This window comes from Arachis ipaensis, chromosome B02, assembly GCF_000816755.2.
Source record: "Arachis ipaensis cultivar K30076 chromosome B02, Araip1.1, whole genome shotgun sequence".
Taxonomy (NCBI): Eukaryota; Viridiplantae; Streptophyta; class Magnoliopsida; order Fabales; family Fabaceae; genus Arachis; species Arachis ipaensis.
Genome location: NC_029786.2, coordinates 95,054,446 through 95,074,912, shown reverse-complemented (window position 1 = coordinate 95,074,912; position 20,467 = coordinate 95,054,446). Strand labels below are relative to the sequence as shown.

Below are 20,467 nucleotides of genomic sequence, written 5' to 3'. Positions count from 1 at the left end.
ACAAGGATAAGAACATTCTTGTTGAAACTGATCCTGAATCTGAAAGGACTCTGAAGAGGAAGCTAAGGGAAGCTAAAGCACAACTCTCTGGAGAAAATCTGATAGAAATTTTCGAAAAAGAAGGAGGCATGGCCGAAAATAATAACAATGCAAGGAAGATGCTTGGTGACTTTACTGCACCAAATTCCAATTTACATGGAAGAAGCATCTCAATCCCTGCCATTGGAGTAAACAATTTTGAGCTAAAGCCTCAATTAGTTTCTCTGGTGCAACAGAACTGCAAGTTTCATGGACTTCCATAAGAAGATCCTTTTCAGTTTTTAACTGAATTCTTGCAAATCTGTGATACTGTTAAGACCAATGGGGTTGATCCCAAGGTCTACAAGCTTATGCTTTTCCCGTTTGCTGTAAGAGACAGAGCTAGAATATGGTTGGACTCTCAACCTAAAGATAGCCTGAACTCTTGGGATAAGCTGGTCACGGCTTTCTTAGCCAAGTTTTTTCCTCCTCAAAAGCTTAGCAAGCTTAGAGTGGATGTTCAAACCTTCAAACAGAAAGAATGTGAATCCCTCTATGAAGCTTGGGAGAGATATAAGCAACTGACCAAAAAGTGTCCTTCTGACATGCTTTCAGAATTGACCATCCTGGATATATTCTATGATGGTCTGTCTGAATTATCAAAGATGTCATTGGACCATTCTGCAGGTGGATCCATTCACCTAAAGAAAACGCAACTCCTCCTAGTACTCTCCCAAGCAATACAGAAGAGAATCCAAAAAGAGAGTGCAAGGCCATTACCTTACTTGGTGTGGCCGAACCCAGAAAGGAGGAGGAGGATGTGAATCCTAGTGAGGAAGACCTCCTGGGACGTTCACTGACCAATAAGGGGCTCCTCAATGAGGATCTGAAGGAATCTGAGGCTCATACAGAGACCATAGAGATTCCATTCAACTTGCTTTTGCCCTTCATGAGCTCTGATGAGTATTCTTCCTCTGAAGAGGATGAAGACATTACTGAAGAGCAAGTTGCTAAATACCTTGGTACAATTATGAAGCTGAATGCCAAATTATTTGGTAATGAGACTTGGGAAGATGAACCTCCCTTGCTCACTAATGAACTGAATGCATTGGATAGGCAAAAATTACTTCAAAAGAAACAGGATCCTGGTAAATTCCTAATTCCATGTAACATAGACACCATGACCTTTGAGAAGGCTCTGTGTGACCTGGGGTCAGGAATAAACTTAATGCCACTCTCTGTAATGGAGAAACTTGGGATCCTTGAGGTACAAGCTGCCAGAATCTCATTAGAGATGGTAGACAACTCAAGAAAACAGGCTTATGGACTAGTAGAGGACGTGCTAGTAAAGGTTGAAGGCCTTTACATCCCTGCTGATTTCATAATCCTAGACACTGAGAAGGATGAGAATGAATCCATCATCCTTGGAAGACCCTTCCTAGCCACAGCAAGAGCTGTGATTGATGTGGACAGAGGAGAATTGGTCCTGCAACTGAATGAGGACAACCTTGTGTTTAAAACTCAAGGATCTCCTTCTGTAACCATGGAGAGTAAGCATGAAAAGCTTCTCTCACTGCAGAGTCAACCAAAGCCCCCACAGTCAAACTCTAAGTTTGGTGTTGGGAGGCCACAATCAAACTCTAAGTTTGGTGTTGAACCCCCACATTCAAATTCTAAGTTTGGTGTTGGGAGGTCCCAACAATGCTCTGAACATCTGTGAGGCTCCATGAGAGCTCATTGTCAAGCTATTGACTTTAAAAAGAAGCGCTTGTTGGGAGGCAACCCAATGTTATTTAATTATATCTATTTATTTTCTATTGTTATTTTATGTTTTTTTTTTAGGTTGATGATCATGTGGAGTCACAAAAACTACTGAAAAATCAAAAATAGAATAAAAAATACCATTAAAAATAGCTCACCCTGGAGGAAGAGCTTACTGGCATTTAAATGCCAGTAAGAAGTATCAAACTGCCGTTTAACGCCAGAAAGAAGCATCAAGCTGGCGTTAAACGCCAGAAACAAGCACCAGACTGGCGTTTAACGCCAGAACAGAGCATGGAAGTGGCGTTAAACGCCAGAAACAGGCTACATTTGGGCATTTAACGCCAAAAACGCCAGTATTGCATACAAAGGGCGTTTTGCACGCCTAATTGGAGCAGGGATGCTAAATCCTTGACCCCACAGGATCCCCCACAGGATCTGTGGACCCCACAGGATTCCCACCTACTCTAACTCTTTCTCTTCACACCTTTTCATAACCCTCTTCCCCAAATACCCTTTACCAATCACCTCAATCACTCTTCCCCATCACCTCTTAACCACTCACATCCCTCCACTCTTCCCCATAAACCCCACCTACCTCCAAAATTCAAACTTTTTTCCCTCCCAAACCCAACCCTAATGGCCGAACCCTAAACCTCCCTCCACTCCTATATAAACCTCTCATTCCTTCTTCTTTTTCACCCAACACAACCCTTTCTTCTTCCCCTTGGCCGAATACACACCTCTCTCCCTCTCCTCCATTATTCTTCCTCTTCTCCTTCTTTCTTTCTTCTTTTGCTCAGGGACGAGCAAACATTTTAAGTTTGGTGTGGTAAAAGCATTGCTTTTTATTTTTCCATAACCATTAATGGCACCTAAGGCCAGAGAAACCTCAAGAAAGAGGAAAGGGAAGGCAATTGCTTCCACCTCTACAATTCGACTGGAATTGACATAGAGGGAGACATCCTCATTGATGAGGACAAGCCCATCACTAAGAAAAGGATGGAACAAATAAGAGATCATGGACCTCAACAAGAGCATGAGGAAATTCCTCACCATGAAATCCCTGAGATACCTCAAGGGATGCACTTCCCTCCACAAAACTATTGGGAGCAAATCAACACTTCTCTAGGAGAATTAAGTTCCAACATAGGACAACTAAGGATGGAGCACCAAGAGCACTCCATCATCCTCCATGAGTTTAGAGAAGATCAAAGAGCTATGAGGGAGGAGCAACAAAGATAAGGAAGAGACATAGAGGAGCTCAAGAGCACCATTGGTTCTTCAAGAAGAGGAAGACGACACCCTCACTAAGGTGGACCCATTCCTTAATCTTCTTGTTCTTATTTTCCTATTTTTCGTTTACTATGCTTCATGTTTATTTATGTTTGTGTCTTTATTACATGATCATTAGTGTTTAAGTGTCTATGTCTTAAAGCTATGAATGTCCTATGAATCCATCACCTCTCTTAATTGAAAACTGTTCTAAAAAAAAAAGAACAAGAAGTACATAGTTTCGAATTCATCCTTGAAACTAGTTTAATTATTTTGATGTGGTGACAATACTTTTTGTTTTCTGAATGAATGCTTGAACAGTGCATATGTCTTTTGATATTGTGGTTTATGAATGTTAAATATGTTGGCTCTTGAAAGAATGATGAAAAAGGAGAAATGTTATTGATAATCTGAAAAATCATAAAATTGATTCTTGAAGCAAGAAAAAGTAGCGAATACAAAATCTTGCGAAAAAAAAAAGAGAAGAGAAAAGAAAAATGCCAAAAAAAAAAAAAGAAGCAAGCAGAAAAAGCCAAAAGCTCTTTAAACCAAAAGGTAAGAGCAAAAAGCCAATATCCCTTAAAACCAAAAGGCAAGGGTAATAAAAAGGATCCAAGGCTTTGAGCATCAATAGATAGGAGGGCCTAAAGGAATAAAATCCTGGCCTTAGCGGCTAAACCAAGCTGTCCCTAACCATGTGCTTGTGGCGTGAAGGTGTCAAGTGAAAATTATCCGGTGGTAATACTGGAAAACAGAGTGCTTAGGGCCACGGCCAAGACTCATAAAGTAGCTGTGTTCAAGAATCAACATACTGAACTAGGAGAATCAATAACACTATCTAAAATCTAAGTTCCTATAGATGCCAATCATTCTGAACTTCAATGGATAAAGTGAGATGCCAAAACTATTCAAGAGGCAAAAAGCTACTAGTCCCGCTCATCTGATTGGAACTAAGTTTCATTGATATTTTGGAATTTATAGTATATTCTCTTCTTTTTATCCTATTTTATTTTCAGTTGCTTGGGGACAAGCAACAATTTAAGTTTGGTGTTGTGATGAGCGGATAATTTATACGCTTTTTGGCAATATTTTTACATGGTTTTTAGTATGATTTAGTTAGTTTTTAGTATATTTTTATTAGTTTTAAATAAAATTCACATTTCTGAACTTTAATAAGAGTTTGTGTATTTTTCTGTGATTTCATGTAATTTCTGGCTGAAATTGAGGGACTTGAGCAAAAATCAGATTCAAAGGTTGAAGAAGGACTGCAGATGCTGTTGGATTCTGACCTCCCTACACTCAAAGTGGATTTTCTGGAGCTACAAAAGTTCAAATGGCACGCTCTCAATTGCGTTGGAAAGTAGACATCCAGGGCTTTTCAGAAATATATAATAGTCCATACTTTGCCCGAGTTTAGATGACGAAAACTGGTGTTCAACGCCAGCTTTCTGCCCTATTCTGGAGTTAAACGCCAGAAACAGGTTGCAAAGCAGAGTTAAACGCCAGAAACAAGTTACAAACTGGCGTTTAACTCCAAGGAAGACCTCTACACATGAAAGCTTCAACGCTCAGCCCAAGCACACACCAAGTGGGCCCGGAAGTGGATTTCTGCATCAATTACTTATTTCTGTAACCCTAGTGACTAGTTTAGTATAAATAGAACTTTTTACTATTGTATTAGGGATCTTTTGATCATGTTTTGATTATTGAAACCTCTTTGGGAGGCTGGCCATTCGGCCATGTCTGGACCATTATCACTTATGTATTTTCAACGGTAGAGTTTCTACACACCATAGATTAAGGTGTGGAGCTCTGTTGTTCCTCATGAATTAATGCAAAGTACTATTGTTTTTCTATTCAATTCGAGCCTATTTCTTCTCTAAGATATTCATTCACACACAAGAACATGATGAATGTGATGATTATGTGACGCTCATCATCATTCTCACTTATGAACCCGTGCCTGACAAACACTTCCGTTCTACATGCAAACAAGCTTGAATGCATATCTCTTAGCCTCATGATCTACGATCAGAGTCTTCATGGTATAGGCTAGAATTATTGGCAGCCATTCTTGAGATCCGGAAAGTCTAAACCTTGTCTGTGGTATTCCGAGTAGGATCTGGGAAGGGATGGCTGTGACGAACTTCAAACTCGCGAGTGCTGGGCGTAGTGACAGACGTAAAAGGATTACTGAATCCTATTCCAGTATGATCAAGAACCGATAGATGATTAGCCATTCACTGACAGCGCATCTTGCGTGTACCAATTGAATTACTTTGAAAAAAAGAAATGAAACTGAAAAAATGAATGCTTTCTTCGGAAAAAGAGATTTTGTTTTGATAGAAGGGGCCCTCTTTGGATTCGAAATCCGACTAATATTCATTAATGATTGGATGAAGACAGCAGGAAGCAGAGGTTTAAGAGGAACAAAATCATCTCTATACGCTTATCTGAAATTCTCACCAATGAATTACATAAGTATTTCTATCCTATTTTATATTTTAATTATATTTTAATTATCAATTCACCATAACTATTTGAAATCCGCCTGAATGAGATTTACAAGGTGACCATAGATTGCTTCAAGCCGACAATCTCCGTGGGATCGACCCTTACTCACGTAAGGTTTATTACTTGGACGACCCAGTGCACTTGCTGGTTAGTTGTGCGAAGTTGTGAAGAAGAACTAAGATTATGAACGTGCGTATTAAGTTTTCAGCACCGTTACCAAGGAATGAATGATCACGATTTTGCATACCACTGACTAAGCTAAGGGTAGAGGTTCAGACCTTCAGACAAAAAGATAGTGTGACCCTTTATGAAGCTTGGAAGAGGTACAAGCTGCAGACCAGGAAATGCCCCACCTGACATGTTTTCTAAATGGACCCAGCTGGAGATCTTTTATGAGGACCTCTGTGAAATATCCAAAATGTGTTTAGATAATTCTGCAGGTGGTTCATTGCACATGAAGAAAATGCCTGAAGAGACTACTGAGCTTATTAAATTGGTTGCTAACAACCAATATCTTTACTCCTCTAACAAGATTCTTGTGAACTCTGGAACTCCTCAGAAGAAAGAAATTTTGGAAGTAGAGACCTTAGATGCTATTCTTGCTCAGAACAAAGCCATGTCTCAACAGATTAATATGCTTACTCAACACTTGAGTGGGATGCAAGTTTCAGCTGTCAATGCTCAAAATGCCCCTCAAGAGACTCCATATGACATGAATGGTGGCTTCATTTAAGGTGAGAATTATGACTATGCTCAATTTCCTTCTGAACAGGTCAACTATATGGAGAATGCCCTTAGAAACCCCAATAATGATCCATATGCCAAGACCTATAATTAGGGAGGAGAAATCACCCAAATCTAGGGTGGAGAGAGCAACCTCAGAGGCCACAGAATTTTAATAATAATTCTCAGGGAGGTTTTTAACAAAATAATTTTAATAACCACCAGTTTCAGTCATCTCAGCAAGTAACTCCTCAGTCTCAAAAGACTACTGATTTGGAAGCACTAATGGCGAGTTTTATACAGGAAACCAGAGCATCAATCAAGAACTTGGAGATTCAGATGGGTCAATTAGCCACAAAAGTTAATAAAATTGATTAGAAGACTACTAATAGCCTTCCTGGTAACACAATTCTAAACCCAAGAGAGGAATGCAAGGCTATCACCTTGATAAGTGGACAAGTGGCAAGTACGAAAGTACAAGTTACTGAAGAGCCAGTTGAAAAAGAAGCTCCAGAGCAGACTGAAGATACAGTAGTACACGCCCCTCCTAGGCATGCAGACAACCCTTTTTTAGTCACTCTTGACACACATCCAACATTACCTAAAGCTCCTGAATACAAGCCTAAATTGCCATATCCTCAGAGACTTCAAAAGGAGACCAAGGACAAGCAGTTTTCAAAGTTCTTGGAAGTCTTCAGAAAGTTGCAAATCAATATTCCTTTTGTTGAGATTTTGGAGCAAATGTCTCTCTATGTTAAATTCATGAAGAAGTTGTTATCAAAGAAGAAGCCTTTAAAGGGAGATGAGACAGTGGTCTTGACTAAAGAATGTAGTGCCATAATTCAGAATAACTTTCCAAGGAAGATGCCAGATCCAGGGAGCTTTCAAATTCCATGTACCATTGGGAACACCACCTTTGAGAAAGCCCTATGTGATCTGGGTGCAAGCATAAATCTAATGCCCTTGTTTGTGATGAAGAAATTGCAAATCCAAGAGGCACAACTCACAAGGATAGCATTACAAATGGTAGACAAATCCTTAAAGCCTGCATGTGGATTAGTGGAGAATATCTTGGTCAAAGTGGATAAGTTCTTCCTCCCGGTAGATTTTGTGATTCTTGACACGGAAGAGGATGAGAATGCCTCTATAATTCTAGGAAGGCCATTCCTAGCCACTGGGAGAGCTCTGATTGATGTGGAAGAAGGTGAATTAGTGCTTAGAGTGCATAATGAACAACTGATCTTTCATGTCTTCGAAGATGTACATTCATCAGGTAAAGAAGAGAGGTGCATGCAGACTGAGCTTATTGATCCAAACCTTTAAAAACCCTCTGATGATGCACAACAGAATCTGCAGCTCAAACCTCCTTTGGTGACAATCAACAAAATTTTTTCTGACATCAAACCTAAGTTTGGTGTCAGGAATACATCATCCACCAAGGAGGAGGTCCCCAAAAAGAAGAAAGTACCCAGGGGATGGAGAAATAAAAAGATTTCCATTGAAGACTTCTCCCCAGGAATGAAGGTGGTATTCACTGCATGCCCAATCTTGCCTCATACAGTGAACATGATCCTGTCTCTTAAGCATATAGAGTTGATCCATGAGAGCACAGGGAAGAAGTTTACAGTGAGGGGTGAAGAGCTGAGCCCCTATGATCCTCCTCCTTAGAGGAGCTCACCGTCAAGTTAGTGACGGTAAAGAAGCGCTTGTCGGGAGGCAACCCGGTATTTTTGTATCCTTAAGTTTGATTGTTACTTTGATTTTTTTTACTTTAGTTATTTATTTAAGTTTTGTTTGAGTTTCTACTGTTTTTCCTGTGTTTTATGTGTATTTGGATCATGCAGAGTGATTAGAACAGAAACAGGTGCATTAAGACAAAGTGCCGGACACCCTGGAGGGAGTTGTTGCGGACAGGGTGGCGCCTAACTTCACTTTCTGAAGTTAGGCGCCATTTGTGCGTGCAAGTAGATGTTCTCCACTGGGTGTTGGCACCTAACTTCACTTTCTTAGGCGCCACTAAAAAAGGGGGGTTCACACCTAACTTGGGTTGCACCAAGTTAGGCGCTAGAAGGATAGTTCCATTCATGAGGCTTGGCGCTAACTCCACCTCCACCAAGTTAGACGCCAAGTTGCTTGCTTTGCCCATCTTAAAACAAAATCATACATTCCTACACCAAATCTCATGATTTATTCCCCACACCCTTTCCTAATTCCACTTTCCTTTATTTCCCTCCCCATATATTCTTTTATCAAAACCCCTTTGACTAAAGAACCCACTCCCACCCGTGATCATCCCCAATCCTTTTCACCCTATTTCCCCTATAACCCCCCTTCATCACCTAATATATATATACCCCTTAAAAAAATAAAATCAATAAAATCAATAAATAAATATATATTAATTAATTTTAACCTCTCTTGTCCTTTTATCATTGTCATTTTCTTTTGTAATATATATATATATATATATATTTAATTAATTTTAACCTCTCTTGTCCTTTTATCATTGTCTTTTTCTTTTGTAGTATTTTTTGTTTTTCATCATCCGTGCACCTTTTATGTCTCTCTTTTTTTTTCAGTTTTTCTTTGCTTGAGGACAAGCAAACTTTTAAGTTTGATGTTGTCGCTTCGCTTGTGGCTTTTTTGTTTATTTTAATGGCACCAAAGAGAGACGAATCATCTTCACGGAGGAGCACAGCCTGAAGAATGAGACGACCACTAGGATAACTGAGGTGGTTGAGTTCCTTTCATTCTATATTTTCTTCCATTCTTATTATGTTATATTCCTGTTTTCTGCTATTTTACTTGAATGTTTGCATGATCTTTAGTAATTTTGAGTCCTATGTTCTAGTTTAATTCTGTTATTTTGAAATTTTAGTTATTTATCTTTTAATTGAAGAGATGTCTCATGTACCGCTCACTGATCTTGAATCTAAAAAGAAAAAGAAAAAGAAGTGATGTATTGCATGAGAAATTGAGTTTATATTAAAGAGTAGTCTTATTTACTTAATTGTGGTGGTATTATCTATGATTCTGAACGCATGATATGAACAATGCATATTTTAATTTGAATCAAAGGATGTTGATGCATGAGGAACAAGAATTTAGAGAACTATTATGAACTCTCTGAAGTAAAAAAAAGCTTAATCCTTGAAGTAAAAGAAACAACAAAAGAAAAATAAAAGCAAGGTCCAAGGCTCTGAGCATCAATGACTAGGGAGGTCAAACATGATTAAAAGCTCAAAGAGTTGTTTCCCTAGTCATATGCTTGTGGTGTAATTGTGTCAAGTAATCCTTGAGACAGAGCACTAAGATTCAAGATCAAGTGAATTTAACAGAGTATGCCAAAGGCTTTGAGCACCACTGTCTGGGAGTAACTGAAACAAAAATCAGAACCTAAAGAGAGTTTTTCAGTTAAGTGTTTGTGGTGTTTTTGTGTCAAGTAAAGCTTGAAATAAAGCATTTAAAGTCACGGCTAGGCTCAAGGTGCAAAGCACCAAAGAAAAGAGAATGAAATAAAATTTACTGTGTTCAAGGATTAAACCAAAGTATAAAGGCCAGAAAATTCATAATATTATCCGAATTCCAATTCCAAATGACAGTGACATTCCTCTGATTCAAAGGATAGTGAGATGCCAAAACTGTTCATGTAACACCCTAATATTCAAATCCTTATGCTCGAGTCATAAGTCAATGATAATAAGGTGGTACGACTCTCAAGTGGATTTTTAATACATAGTTTATAAGTAAAATTGAAAGGAGTATTAAACGAGAAACCTGAAAAGGAGTAAAAATAAAATTACGAATATCGTAGTGCTCAAGTATCGACAACTAAAAGATAAAGCGTGAAGTCGAAAACGATATACAGATAAAGGCATAAAGGAGAGTAAGAGAATGACAGTATATAGATACATAATATAAGTAAATAGCCACTAGTCATGACCCGCAAATTTTAGGCCGGGTAGGGTACAGTATGAAAGTAGTTGACAACAGTATCTCCTAATCTCTCCCAAAAGAAACATAAGAGCCTCTATAGGCAAGTTCAAAAGAGTTCAATACATAATATAAGCCTTTCCAAATAAAGGTGAAGATATTCTAAGCAAAATATAAAGTAGAGAATATAAAGATCTTCGCCATCTCTCAGATGAACCACAGCTCACTTCTGAGCACCTGGACCTGTATCTGAAAAATAAGAGATATATACGGAATGAGAACCCCCGATCCATGGGTTCCCAGTACGGTAAAAGTGCCAAATAAATACAATGCATTGTAATAAAAACTCACTAAGCATCCTAAACTTCCTTTTACCAAATATTCATCATATGTTCTCGCTAATCCATAAATAGGCAACTGTCATAAGGGAATGCAAAATCTGGTTCATATTCCTCAAGCTTCCCAACTTTCTAATTCTCCGACAATTCACAATCAGAATTATAAACGAAACCATTCCCAGCCATTTTGTCTCAACAATTCTATATCGTTACCTCATATCCTCACCTAGAGCAAGTGAAATCACTTCACTGCGTCTACCCAGGGAGCGCATATGATCTCATTATCAACCTAGAGCAAGTGAAATCACTTCACTGCGTCTATCCAGGGAACTCAAATTATCCCATTCATCAATAATCATCATTTTAAATTAATCATATCATTATTCCATCTCAACAAGAACAGCCCTCAGTGTCAACCGACACCAACATGAGGGACCTCTCAGTTGTACAAATACAATCAATACAGACAATTCAAAACATATGAATTGCTATATCATATATGCTATAGTCAGGTAACATAGCATATATGATATAGCAATTCAAAACAAATAGGCAAACCCAAACAATTCAAACATATGCAAATGATATGTGCCTGCTGCCCTATGGCTGATGAGTCTCATCTGTCAGTTAAAAAGCCAACCCGACAAGTTCTGGTAGCTAACCATTGGACTGTCCCTCTGTCGTGCATCCCCAACTCAATTTATTCACAATCATAATCATAATCACACAACACACACACTGGTGTTTATTCATGGGGGCGAGCTCATCCGAAACTTTCATAGTGTCTGGCCATACTTACGATATAGAGTCAGTAGAATCTTGAATCTCAACCTGGAGTAAGTGGAGCAGACCCACTGCATCTACCCAAGGAAAGTCGAGACTCAGATAGTTTCAATCTCAAATCATACTGGACTGGGAGCAAGTGGGGGCTAACCACTGCATCTACCCCAGGAGTCTCAAAACCAAACCCAGAGCAAGTGGAATCACTCTATTGCATCTACCCAGGCAGGTATATCTCACCACATTCCGGAGCAAGTAGATCAATGCCACTGCATCTACCCAGGTAGGTATATCTCACCACATCCCGGAGCAAGTGGAGCAATGCCACTGCATCTACCCAGACAAACCCAAACAATTCAAACATATGCAAATGATGTATGCCTGCCCTATGGCTGATGAGTCTCATCTGTCGGTTATAAAGCCAACCTGACAAGTTCTGCTAGCTAACCATTGGACTGTCCCTCTATCGTGCATCCCCAACTCGAGTTATTCACAATCATAATCATAATCACACAACACCCACACTGGTGTTTATTCACGGGGGTGAGCTCATCTGAAACTTTCACAGTGTCTGGCCATACTTATGACATAGAGTCAGCAGAATCTCGAATCTGAACTTGGAGCAAGTGGAGCAGACCCACTGCATCTACCCAAGGAAAGTCGAGACTCCGATAGTTTCAATCTCAAATCATACTGGACTGGGAGCAAGTGGGGGCTAACCACTGCATCTACCCCAGGAGTCTCAAAACCAAACCCAGAGCAAGTGGAATCACTCCACTGCATCTACCCAGGCAGGTATATCTCACCACATCCCGGAGCAAGTGGATCAATGCCACTGCATCTACCCAAACAGGTATATCTCACCACATCCCGGAGTAAGTTGGGCGAAACCGCAACCTTTGCGTCTACCCGGAGAGCCTCTATACTAACCAACCTGGAGCAAGTGGAGCGCAACCACAACCCTTGCATCTACCCAGGAGGTACATTCTCATATGCCCAGGAGGAACCAAGGAGTGGATCCTAACCTCCCACCATCTCGTTGGGAACGATTTTACAATACCAGGAAGAACAAGGAAGGGGATCCTCACCTTCCTTCATTTCTCTGGGGTCGCACTTTCGAGAAAGAGAGCTCAAGATAAAACAATCATTCAAAATCGATTTTCATTTCCAGCCATAAATCAATATTTATCATAGCCATCCGGCTCATAACATAACCCATAACCAGCCAATAATCATTATTAAATACAGCCCTTCGGCTCACGGCATACACCGCACTTCCATCATCACCCTCAGTAACTCATACAATCATCATTACTCATCATTCATCATTGATTCTCACTTTACTTCATCCACAAGTTACCACATGTCCTAGCTTCTTTTCATTACTAGGCATACTATTAAGATTTAGGACTTAGAGGATGAAAATGGAGGCTTAGAAGTCTAAAATTCGGCTTTAAAAACTCAATCAACTTTTGCTGAAAACAGGGTCACGCGTGCGCGTCGCCCATGCACATGCATGGAAGGCTAAAAACGTAGAGTGACGCGTGAGCGTCACTCATGCGCACGCATGGAAAGCAGAGAGATCAAGTGACGCGTGCGTGTCAGTCACGCGTATGCGTGGGTGCGTTTTGTACCCCTCGCACAAAACCAGCACAATACCAGCGCAACTCTCTGGATTTTCTACTGGGCACTTGCATCAATACAGCTACGCGTACGTGTCGCCAGGCGCACGCGTGAGAGAGTAAAAATCGTGAGTGACGCATGCGTGTCGGCCATGCGTGCGCGTCGGAGTACATTTTACCAAAAATTTTTCTAAGTTAAAAAGCTGCAGGATTACATTTTCAAACCCCAAAATTCCGACACACATAACTTCTTTTACAAAATTCTTTTTTCAACCTTTTCTAGACCGTTGGAAAGATCGTTGAATGAACTTTCATAAAAATTCTATTTTGAAGAATTCCTAACTCTGAGGACCGAGTTACGGACCGTCGAAGTTGGTCAAAAATCAATTTTTACCCAAAAACAGAAATTACCAATTTTTCCAATGTTCACAAGCTAAATTCGTTTCCACTCATTCAAATGACCACAACCCAACCACATTCACATAATTACACTCAACCAAAACCAAACCTACCTCATCTACACAATTTCACTCAAAACTATCAAATTCCATCCTCAATTCCTCAAACCTTATTATTCAATAATCAAACCAATTATTCACATGCTAAATATATAAAATCCATCCAATCTCTTATATCATCACACAATACACACATCAACTTACCTTCCTTACCTCTTTCCGGCCTCCGGTCCAAAATTCACGGCCTCCGGCCCAAATTCACAATTTGAATGCATATCCCACAAACCAATATTCATTATCCAATTCATCAAATTCTCAACACACCAAACATAAAAATTTACATAATTCTCAACCCAATCATTAATTCACATTACATATCAACTATGTATATTAGTACCAACCATTTACACAATCCAAACTTAATCCTAGGGGCGTCTAGCCTACGAATTCTCATCACACCACACGGTACTTAATTGAAACTTAAACCGTACCTCTTGTAGCAAAAAATAATTGAGCTTCTTCTTGAGAGTCTCCACCAACCCTTAGCTCCAAGCCTCACCAGGGTCCCACAAGCAATATCAATCTTAAAAATTGTGCACCAAAATCACCCAATACTCTAACATAATCAATTTTCACAATTATAATTAACCTAGGGTTCATGAAGTTGATAAATCACAAAGGTTCGAGGGTTCCTTACCTTAACCCACGAAATTGGTTAATGAAACTCACCAATGGCTCATACTAGAGCACTCCTAAACAATCACAATCACAAGATTTCCTCAAAACCCAAACCAAATTCGAATTTAAAGAGAAAAATGAAAATTGGGCAGAGGACAGTGGAATACTCACCACAAAACTTAGATAGAATTATAGAGGATGAGAAGAGCGACGCATGGCTCGTCAATCGGAGTTCCGGAGAGAAAGTTATGGTGATTTGAAGTTTGATGGAGTTAGGATTTTCTCTCTTCTTCTCCTCTTCTACATTTCAGCGCCCCTCTCTCATTTTCTAGGGTAAATGAGCTGAAATACTCATAACTAATGTTTATATATGTTGGGTCTTGGGCTCACTTAGGCCCGGTTCACTTGGTTTGGTCCGTTAGCCCAATTTTGGGCCAAAATCTTTAAGATTAGAGTTTTAAATTGTATTTTAAATATTTCTATCTTCCCAAATTATAAATTATTATTTCTTAAAATTATTCACTTCTAATTAATTTTCTCAGCCACAGTACTTGACAGATCGCAGCCGGTACTGCCGGTCAAATTTCTAGTGCGCATTTTTTTATCCAGAAAACTATGTTTTTCGACTCAGAAAAATTCACTGAGTCTAAATATCATATTTAAATTATCAAATTCCGATTGCTAAATTTTCTAACCATATTCGCTCCTATTTAATTTATTATTTAATTAATTACGGTTTAACCGAGTTTTACAGTTCAGGAGTGTAGTGTATAAACCCCACTTTAAGAAGAGACAGGAGCTTAAATGAACACTCACTTCTTATGCAAATTCACATCCTAAGCCTATATTAGTTTTGGTTGCTTGAGGACAAGTAACAATTCAAGTTTGGTATTGTGATGCGTGAGCATTTTCTCTATCTTTTCCTAGTGAATTTGCATTCGAATTGTTGAGTTTAATCAAGATTTAAATATCTTTTAGCCACCATGTATGCTACTTTGAGTTGTGTGTAATTCTTTTTATTTCAGGTAGCATTCAGATGGATTTGATGGAGTTTCTGTAGAAAAAGAGAAGAAAGTGAATGATGTTGTCAATTCTGACCTCATTGCACTCCAACAAAAATAACTTGAGTTATAGAGGTCCAATTGACGTGATTTCAGCGATATTGAAAAGCTAACTTCTAGAGCTTTCCAACGATATAAAATAGTATACACTTCTCTCCTATTTGGTATGGTCAAGGTGGCGCCTAACTTGGAGTTTCTCAAGTTAGGCATCAGAAATAGAAACTCCGCAATTGCGTTCAGCCAAGGTGGTGCCTAACTTGGAATTTCCCAAGTTAGGCGCCATATGAAGGGAGAAGCCTCAAGTTTCAATCTTCCAGGGCAGTGCCTAGCTTCACTTTTGTGAAGTTAGGCGCCAGTTAAACTTGAAGGCATGGTCCCCACGCCAAATCAAGGCATCAATGAAGATTTTATTTAATTTTGATTAAAACTTTATTTTAATTACAAATAGGAAAAGATATTATTTAGTTTTAGAAAATATATTTTACATTAATTAGGATTAGATATAAAAGGGAAAAGAATCAGCCATTCGGGCTCTTCTCGGCTCTCTTACCTCATTCCGCACTTTACAATTTTTCAGAATCCTTTTTTTCTCTCTGAACCATGAGCAACTAAACCTCCACTGTTAAGGTTAGGAGCTCTGTTTATTCTATGGATTAATACTATTAATTTTCTATTTTAATTCATGTATTGATTTCAATTTCAAGAATTGTTTTCGTTCTTTATCTTATAAATTTGGGTGGAATGGAAGTATGACCTTATTCTATTTGAGTTCTTGTAAAACTTGGAAAAGCTCTTTACCTGAACAACAGCTTGAAAACATATTCTCCTAAATCACTAATTATCTGGACTTAACGGGATACGTGACATATAATCCTCTTATGTTTGGGTAATTAGGATTTCTGTGGCACATAAACTAGAATTGAACTTAACCCTCTAATTGGAATCAAGTGACCAAGGAATTGGCGGTTGATAAAGGTTAGAAGAGACTAAAAAGGTCTAAGGAATTAGGGTTTAGTCACATATAGTTTGCCATGAATTGAATCTTGCATGATTAAAATAGTTGGTAAGAAAAGTTAATACGGAAAATAAATATCTCTGAAACCTTAACTATTTTCTCCATATATTTCATAACCCGTTTACTGCTTGCTTTATTAATTCTTTGGATTTACTGTTTGATATAATTGAACTCCCAAAGCACCATTTTCTACTTGTCTAACTAAGTAAATCATTCATTCATTATTGTTTAGTCCATCAATCCTCGTGAGATCGACCCTCATTCACTTGAGGTACTACTTGGTACGACCCGGTGCACTTGCTAGTTAGTTTGTAGGTTATAAATTCCGCCCCAACAGTCACAGTTCAAATGTGGTGGAAATTATTAACAGATCCTTTACAAGCTTTGATGAGTGGTTAGTGGTGAGCCCTTTGATTGTTGATAGCATTGCCGGAGATGATTAGGGATTATTTTCTCATTACTTTTGGAGTGGTAAGTTGTTGTTTCTTTTTCTTTGCTCCACCTCGCTGTGTTGAGCTTTTTTTACTTCAAAAAAAAATATTCAAAACTTATTCCTGAAGAACATTAATGTTTATAATCCGAGCCATTTAAGTAAACAATTCTTCTTTCGGTTATAGTTATTATCCCCTAATTCATTAAATTTTTAGAATTTTGGTTAGTATGTGGGATCAGTCTACTCAAACTTCATTATAGTTATTATCTAAATTTGAAGTATTTTTTGTCTTAAATTTATCTCAAATTTAAAGTATTTAAAATTATATATTTAATTTTTAATAATTTTATTTTATATTTAATTAAAATGATTCAAATACAATTTGATCCTAGCCAAATCATTAAGGTAACGTTTGTTTTGAGGTACTGAGACAGAAACTGGAAGATTGAGACTCAATATCTTGTTTGTTGGTTTAGAGACTGGTACTAAAATTTTTGTCTTTATCCCTAAAATTTCAGTATTTCAGTATCTCCAAAAAGTGGGGACACATGGGATTAAAATTTTTAGAGATGGAGACTGAAACTTTAATAACATTTTATACCTAAAATACTTTCATTTCAATTAATTAATTCCAATTTTACTCTTTGTACAAATTAAATTCGAATTTCATTCTTATTTCAATTTCTGTCTCCCACTTTGTACCAAACAGAATACTAAAATTTATTTCAATCTCTGTCTCTCAGTCTCAATCTTTCCGTCTCTGTCTCTTTACCAAACACTACCTAAACTATTCAATGTCAGGGTTCTCGCAACGTTGGTATGAAGTCAACTCTCATTCCCGTAGAGTACTTTTCGTGTTGCCCAATCCATAAAAAAGCCCAAACAAAATAGACTTGGAGACAAAGCAAGTGCCTTCTTCACTGCTCTCGCTTGCTTCCCCTTCCACTCCGAAGCTCGATTTCTCCTTAAACGGTGCGTTTTTGTTTTCCCTATACAATTCCTCTTTCCATTCATTATTTACTTCTCACCTTCGTTGCATTCCACATTCTTCGGTACTTTCAGCCATTTGTTAGTTGAATCTGAGCAAATGATCGCATTTTTTTTATCGACGAATTAAAATCTTGATCCTAGTTGTTTAAGAACTAAGATTTAATTATCCATGTTGATCCTCTAGGTTAACGTAGCTTTCCCTATTTTACATAGATTGCTATTTTCAGTAGTCAAGATTGGTTTTGGGTTTAGGTTTAGGGAGTGTTTTCCCCCCTCACTATCTTCAAAGCAATGGCATGGCTCGTACAGTCAGTGTTGCTTTCAAGCAGGGTATTTTTTTTCCTCAATTGTCATGCGAGATATTGGAAGTTGTAGCTTAGAGCCCCTAAGTTCAAAATCTGTCAGATGGGAAATATGCGAAGAAATTTGATTTTAGAATAGCATATATTAGAATAGAATAAAACTAGCTGAGTTCTTCCAAACTTGTGGAGTTTGCTGTTTATTCTAGAATCTTAGCATGAGAAGTTTGTTTCCTTATTTGGTAGGAACTTATTTAGTCAGCAACAAATGAACTCTACTGAATCCTTATTCTTTACTCACACTGAATACCTAAGCTAAGCCCAAGAAGTGTTAAGGTCAGTTACATTGGTTTGTATCTCTGATTGTGACAAGTTCCAGTTAGTTTTCTCTATGTGATGAGTTGGACCCTGCTTTTGTACTGGTTCACGCGGAAATGGTGCTTTGATGTTTCTTGTATTTTGATCAGCACCCATAGTTCGCAATTGAGAATGCTTGGTGCTGGCTTAAGTGGGGATTTGGTAATTCTGATTGAAGTTAGATTGTGATCTGCAGCTTTGATTTTGCTATCATGTGCCATAAAATCTTTCCAATGATATGGCTGATAGGACTCATATATTAGTTCACAACTGTATTTTAGTTAAATTTGTTGAGGTCGTTGAATTCAATTATTATGGATGAGATATCAACTCAACATGCCATTCATGCTTGTCCTTGGAAGTTTTAATCCTAGGCTTGTACTTTGTTTAGACAATCAATTTCTATAGCTTTTCATGATGGTTCTTCCATTTGGTTTTGGGAGATTGTTTGGATGAGAAATTGCACTATCACCAGATTTCTACGTTGCATAACTTGCTCTTAAACTGTTTGAAAGCGTCTCATTTATTTGGTGATTCCTTCTACGGAGAGGACATGTTTACAAATATGGTGATAGGAGCAGACTCACAAGGAAAGATCTATACAAGGAAGGGCAGGGGTAAGGCTGTCAAGATAAATCAGCTGAGTTAGTTAGCTATATATTTATATAAAGATAGTTAGGGAGAATGGAAATGGCAGGAAGTTAGTTTCTGGTTGAGGGAAGCTTGAACGACTGTTCTAACATAGATCACACTGCTCTTGGGTAGAGTTCTTCACTAAAATACATACCAATACTCTAAAATTTCAAGATTTCAGGGTTCTCTCTTAATGTCAATGGAACACTTGTCTGTAGTAATGTTGATTGGATAAAAATACCCCTTGTAATTTTTTGCTCTTTCAAAAACCTTGATATTTTATTAATGCTTCATGATAATAAAAATTGGTATTCAGTTCATTGTCACTGCACTCATGTTTTGCATATGGTTTGCTATCTTTGTGTAGTCTTTGCTTTTAGCAGATCTTGTAGGTTTGCATAGAGAAAAGTATCAAAAGCTTAGATCTTTTGATTTTTTATTTTTCTGTTACTAAGAAATACATTATTGATTCCTCTCTTCTTTAGTGTTTCCTTTAAACTAGAAGTCAGGGAATCAATATGTCGCGAAGATATGATAGCCGTACAACAATCTTCTCCCCTGAAGGACGTCTTTATCAAGTGGAGTATGCAATGGAGGCTATTGGAAATGCTGGTTCTGCCATAGGGATCTTATCAAAAGATGGTGTCGTGTTGGTTGGCGAAAAGAAGGTAACATCCAAACTGCTGCAAACCTCTTCATCCACTGAGAAAATGTACAAGATTGATGATCATGTTGCATGTGCTGTTGCCGGGATAATGTCGGATGCGAACATCCTCATCAATACAGCTAGGGTCCAAGCACAACGCTACACATATGCCTACCAAGAGCCCATGCCTGTTGAACAGTTGGTTCAGTCTCTTTGTGATACTAAGCAAGGATACACCCAATTCGGTGGTCTTCGACCATTTGGGGTCTCATTCCTGTTTGCAGGTTGGGACAAAAACTTTGGCTTTCAACTCTACATGAGTGATCCTAGTGGAAACTATGGCGGTTGGAAAGCAGGAGCTATTGGTGCAAACAACCAGGCGGCTCAGTCAATACTGAAACAGGACTACAAGGATGACATTACGAGAGAAGAAGCCGTGCAACTTGCATTGAAGGTATTAAGCAAGACTATGGACAGCACAAGCTTGACCTCAGAGAAGATTGAATTAGCAGAGGTTTTCCTCTCACCTTCTGGAAAGGTCAAGTATGAAGTTTGCTCCCCAGAGGCATTGAATAAACTATTGGTGAAGTTTGGGGTGACTCAACCAGCAACAGACACTGCCTAGTTTGCTCTGCTCTTCCATTTCTGATGCAGGTTTAATTAATGACAATGCTTTTATTTTTGTAATGCAAGTGACATTGTATTTGCTACACCTATAGTTGATTTTCAACACAGATTGATGATATTTGCTTTCTTGTTGTTGACCTATGATGATTTGTTGAACTTTCAATTATGTTAGTTATTGTGTTGTATGACTTTAGTGTGTCAATTTGTGAAATTAAATTTGTTTTGGTATTTTAGTGCATATTACTGGTTGAAAATAAGATAGAACCTTTTTTAGTACACGGACTATGACTAGGATAGGTTGGTTTT

The 20,467-nt window shown here is 38.3% G+C and overlaps 1 protein-coding gene across 2 annotated transcripts; it reads left to right on the top strand.

Moving 5' to 3' along the window:
- LOC107625798 (proteasome subunit alpha type-4) lies at positions 1,610–20,394 on the top strand. Of its 2 annotated transcripts, XM_016328520.2 has the most exons (3): positions 1,610–1,636; positions 10,539–10,544; positions 19,372–20,394. In XM_016328520.2, the coding sequence occupies exon 3, from the start codon at positions 19,407–19,409 to the stop codon at positions 20,157–20,159; it is 753 nt and encodes a 250-aa protein (XP_016184006.1). In that variant the 5' UTR covers positions 1,610–1,636; positions 10,539–10,544; positions 19,372–19,406; the 3' UTR covers positions 20,160–20,394. The 2 variants fall into 2 exon arrangements, with proteins under 2 accessions (XP_016184006.1, XP_016184005.1); XM_016328519.2 differs by lacking the exons at positions 1,610–1,636; positions 10,539–10,544 and adding an exon at positions 17,414–17,581 and having other exon boundaries at positions 19,374–20,394.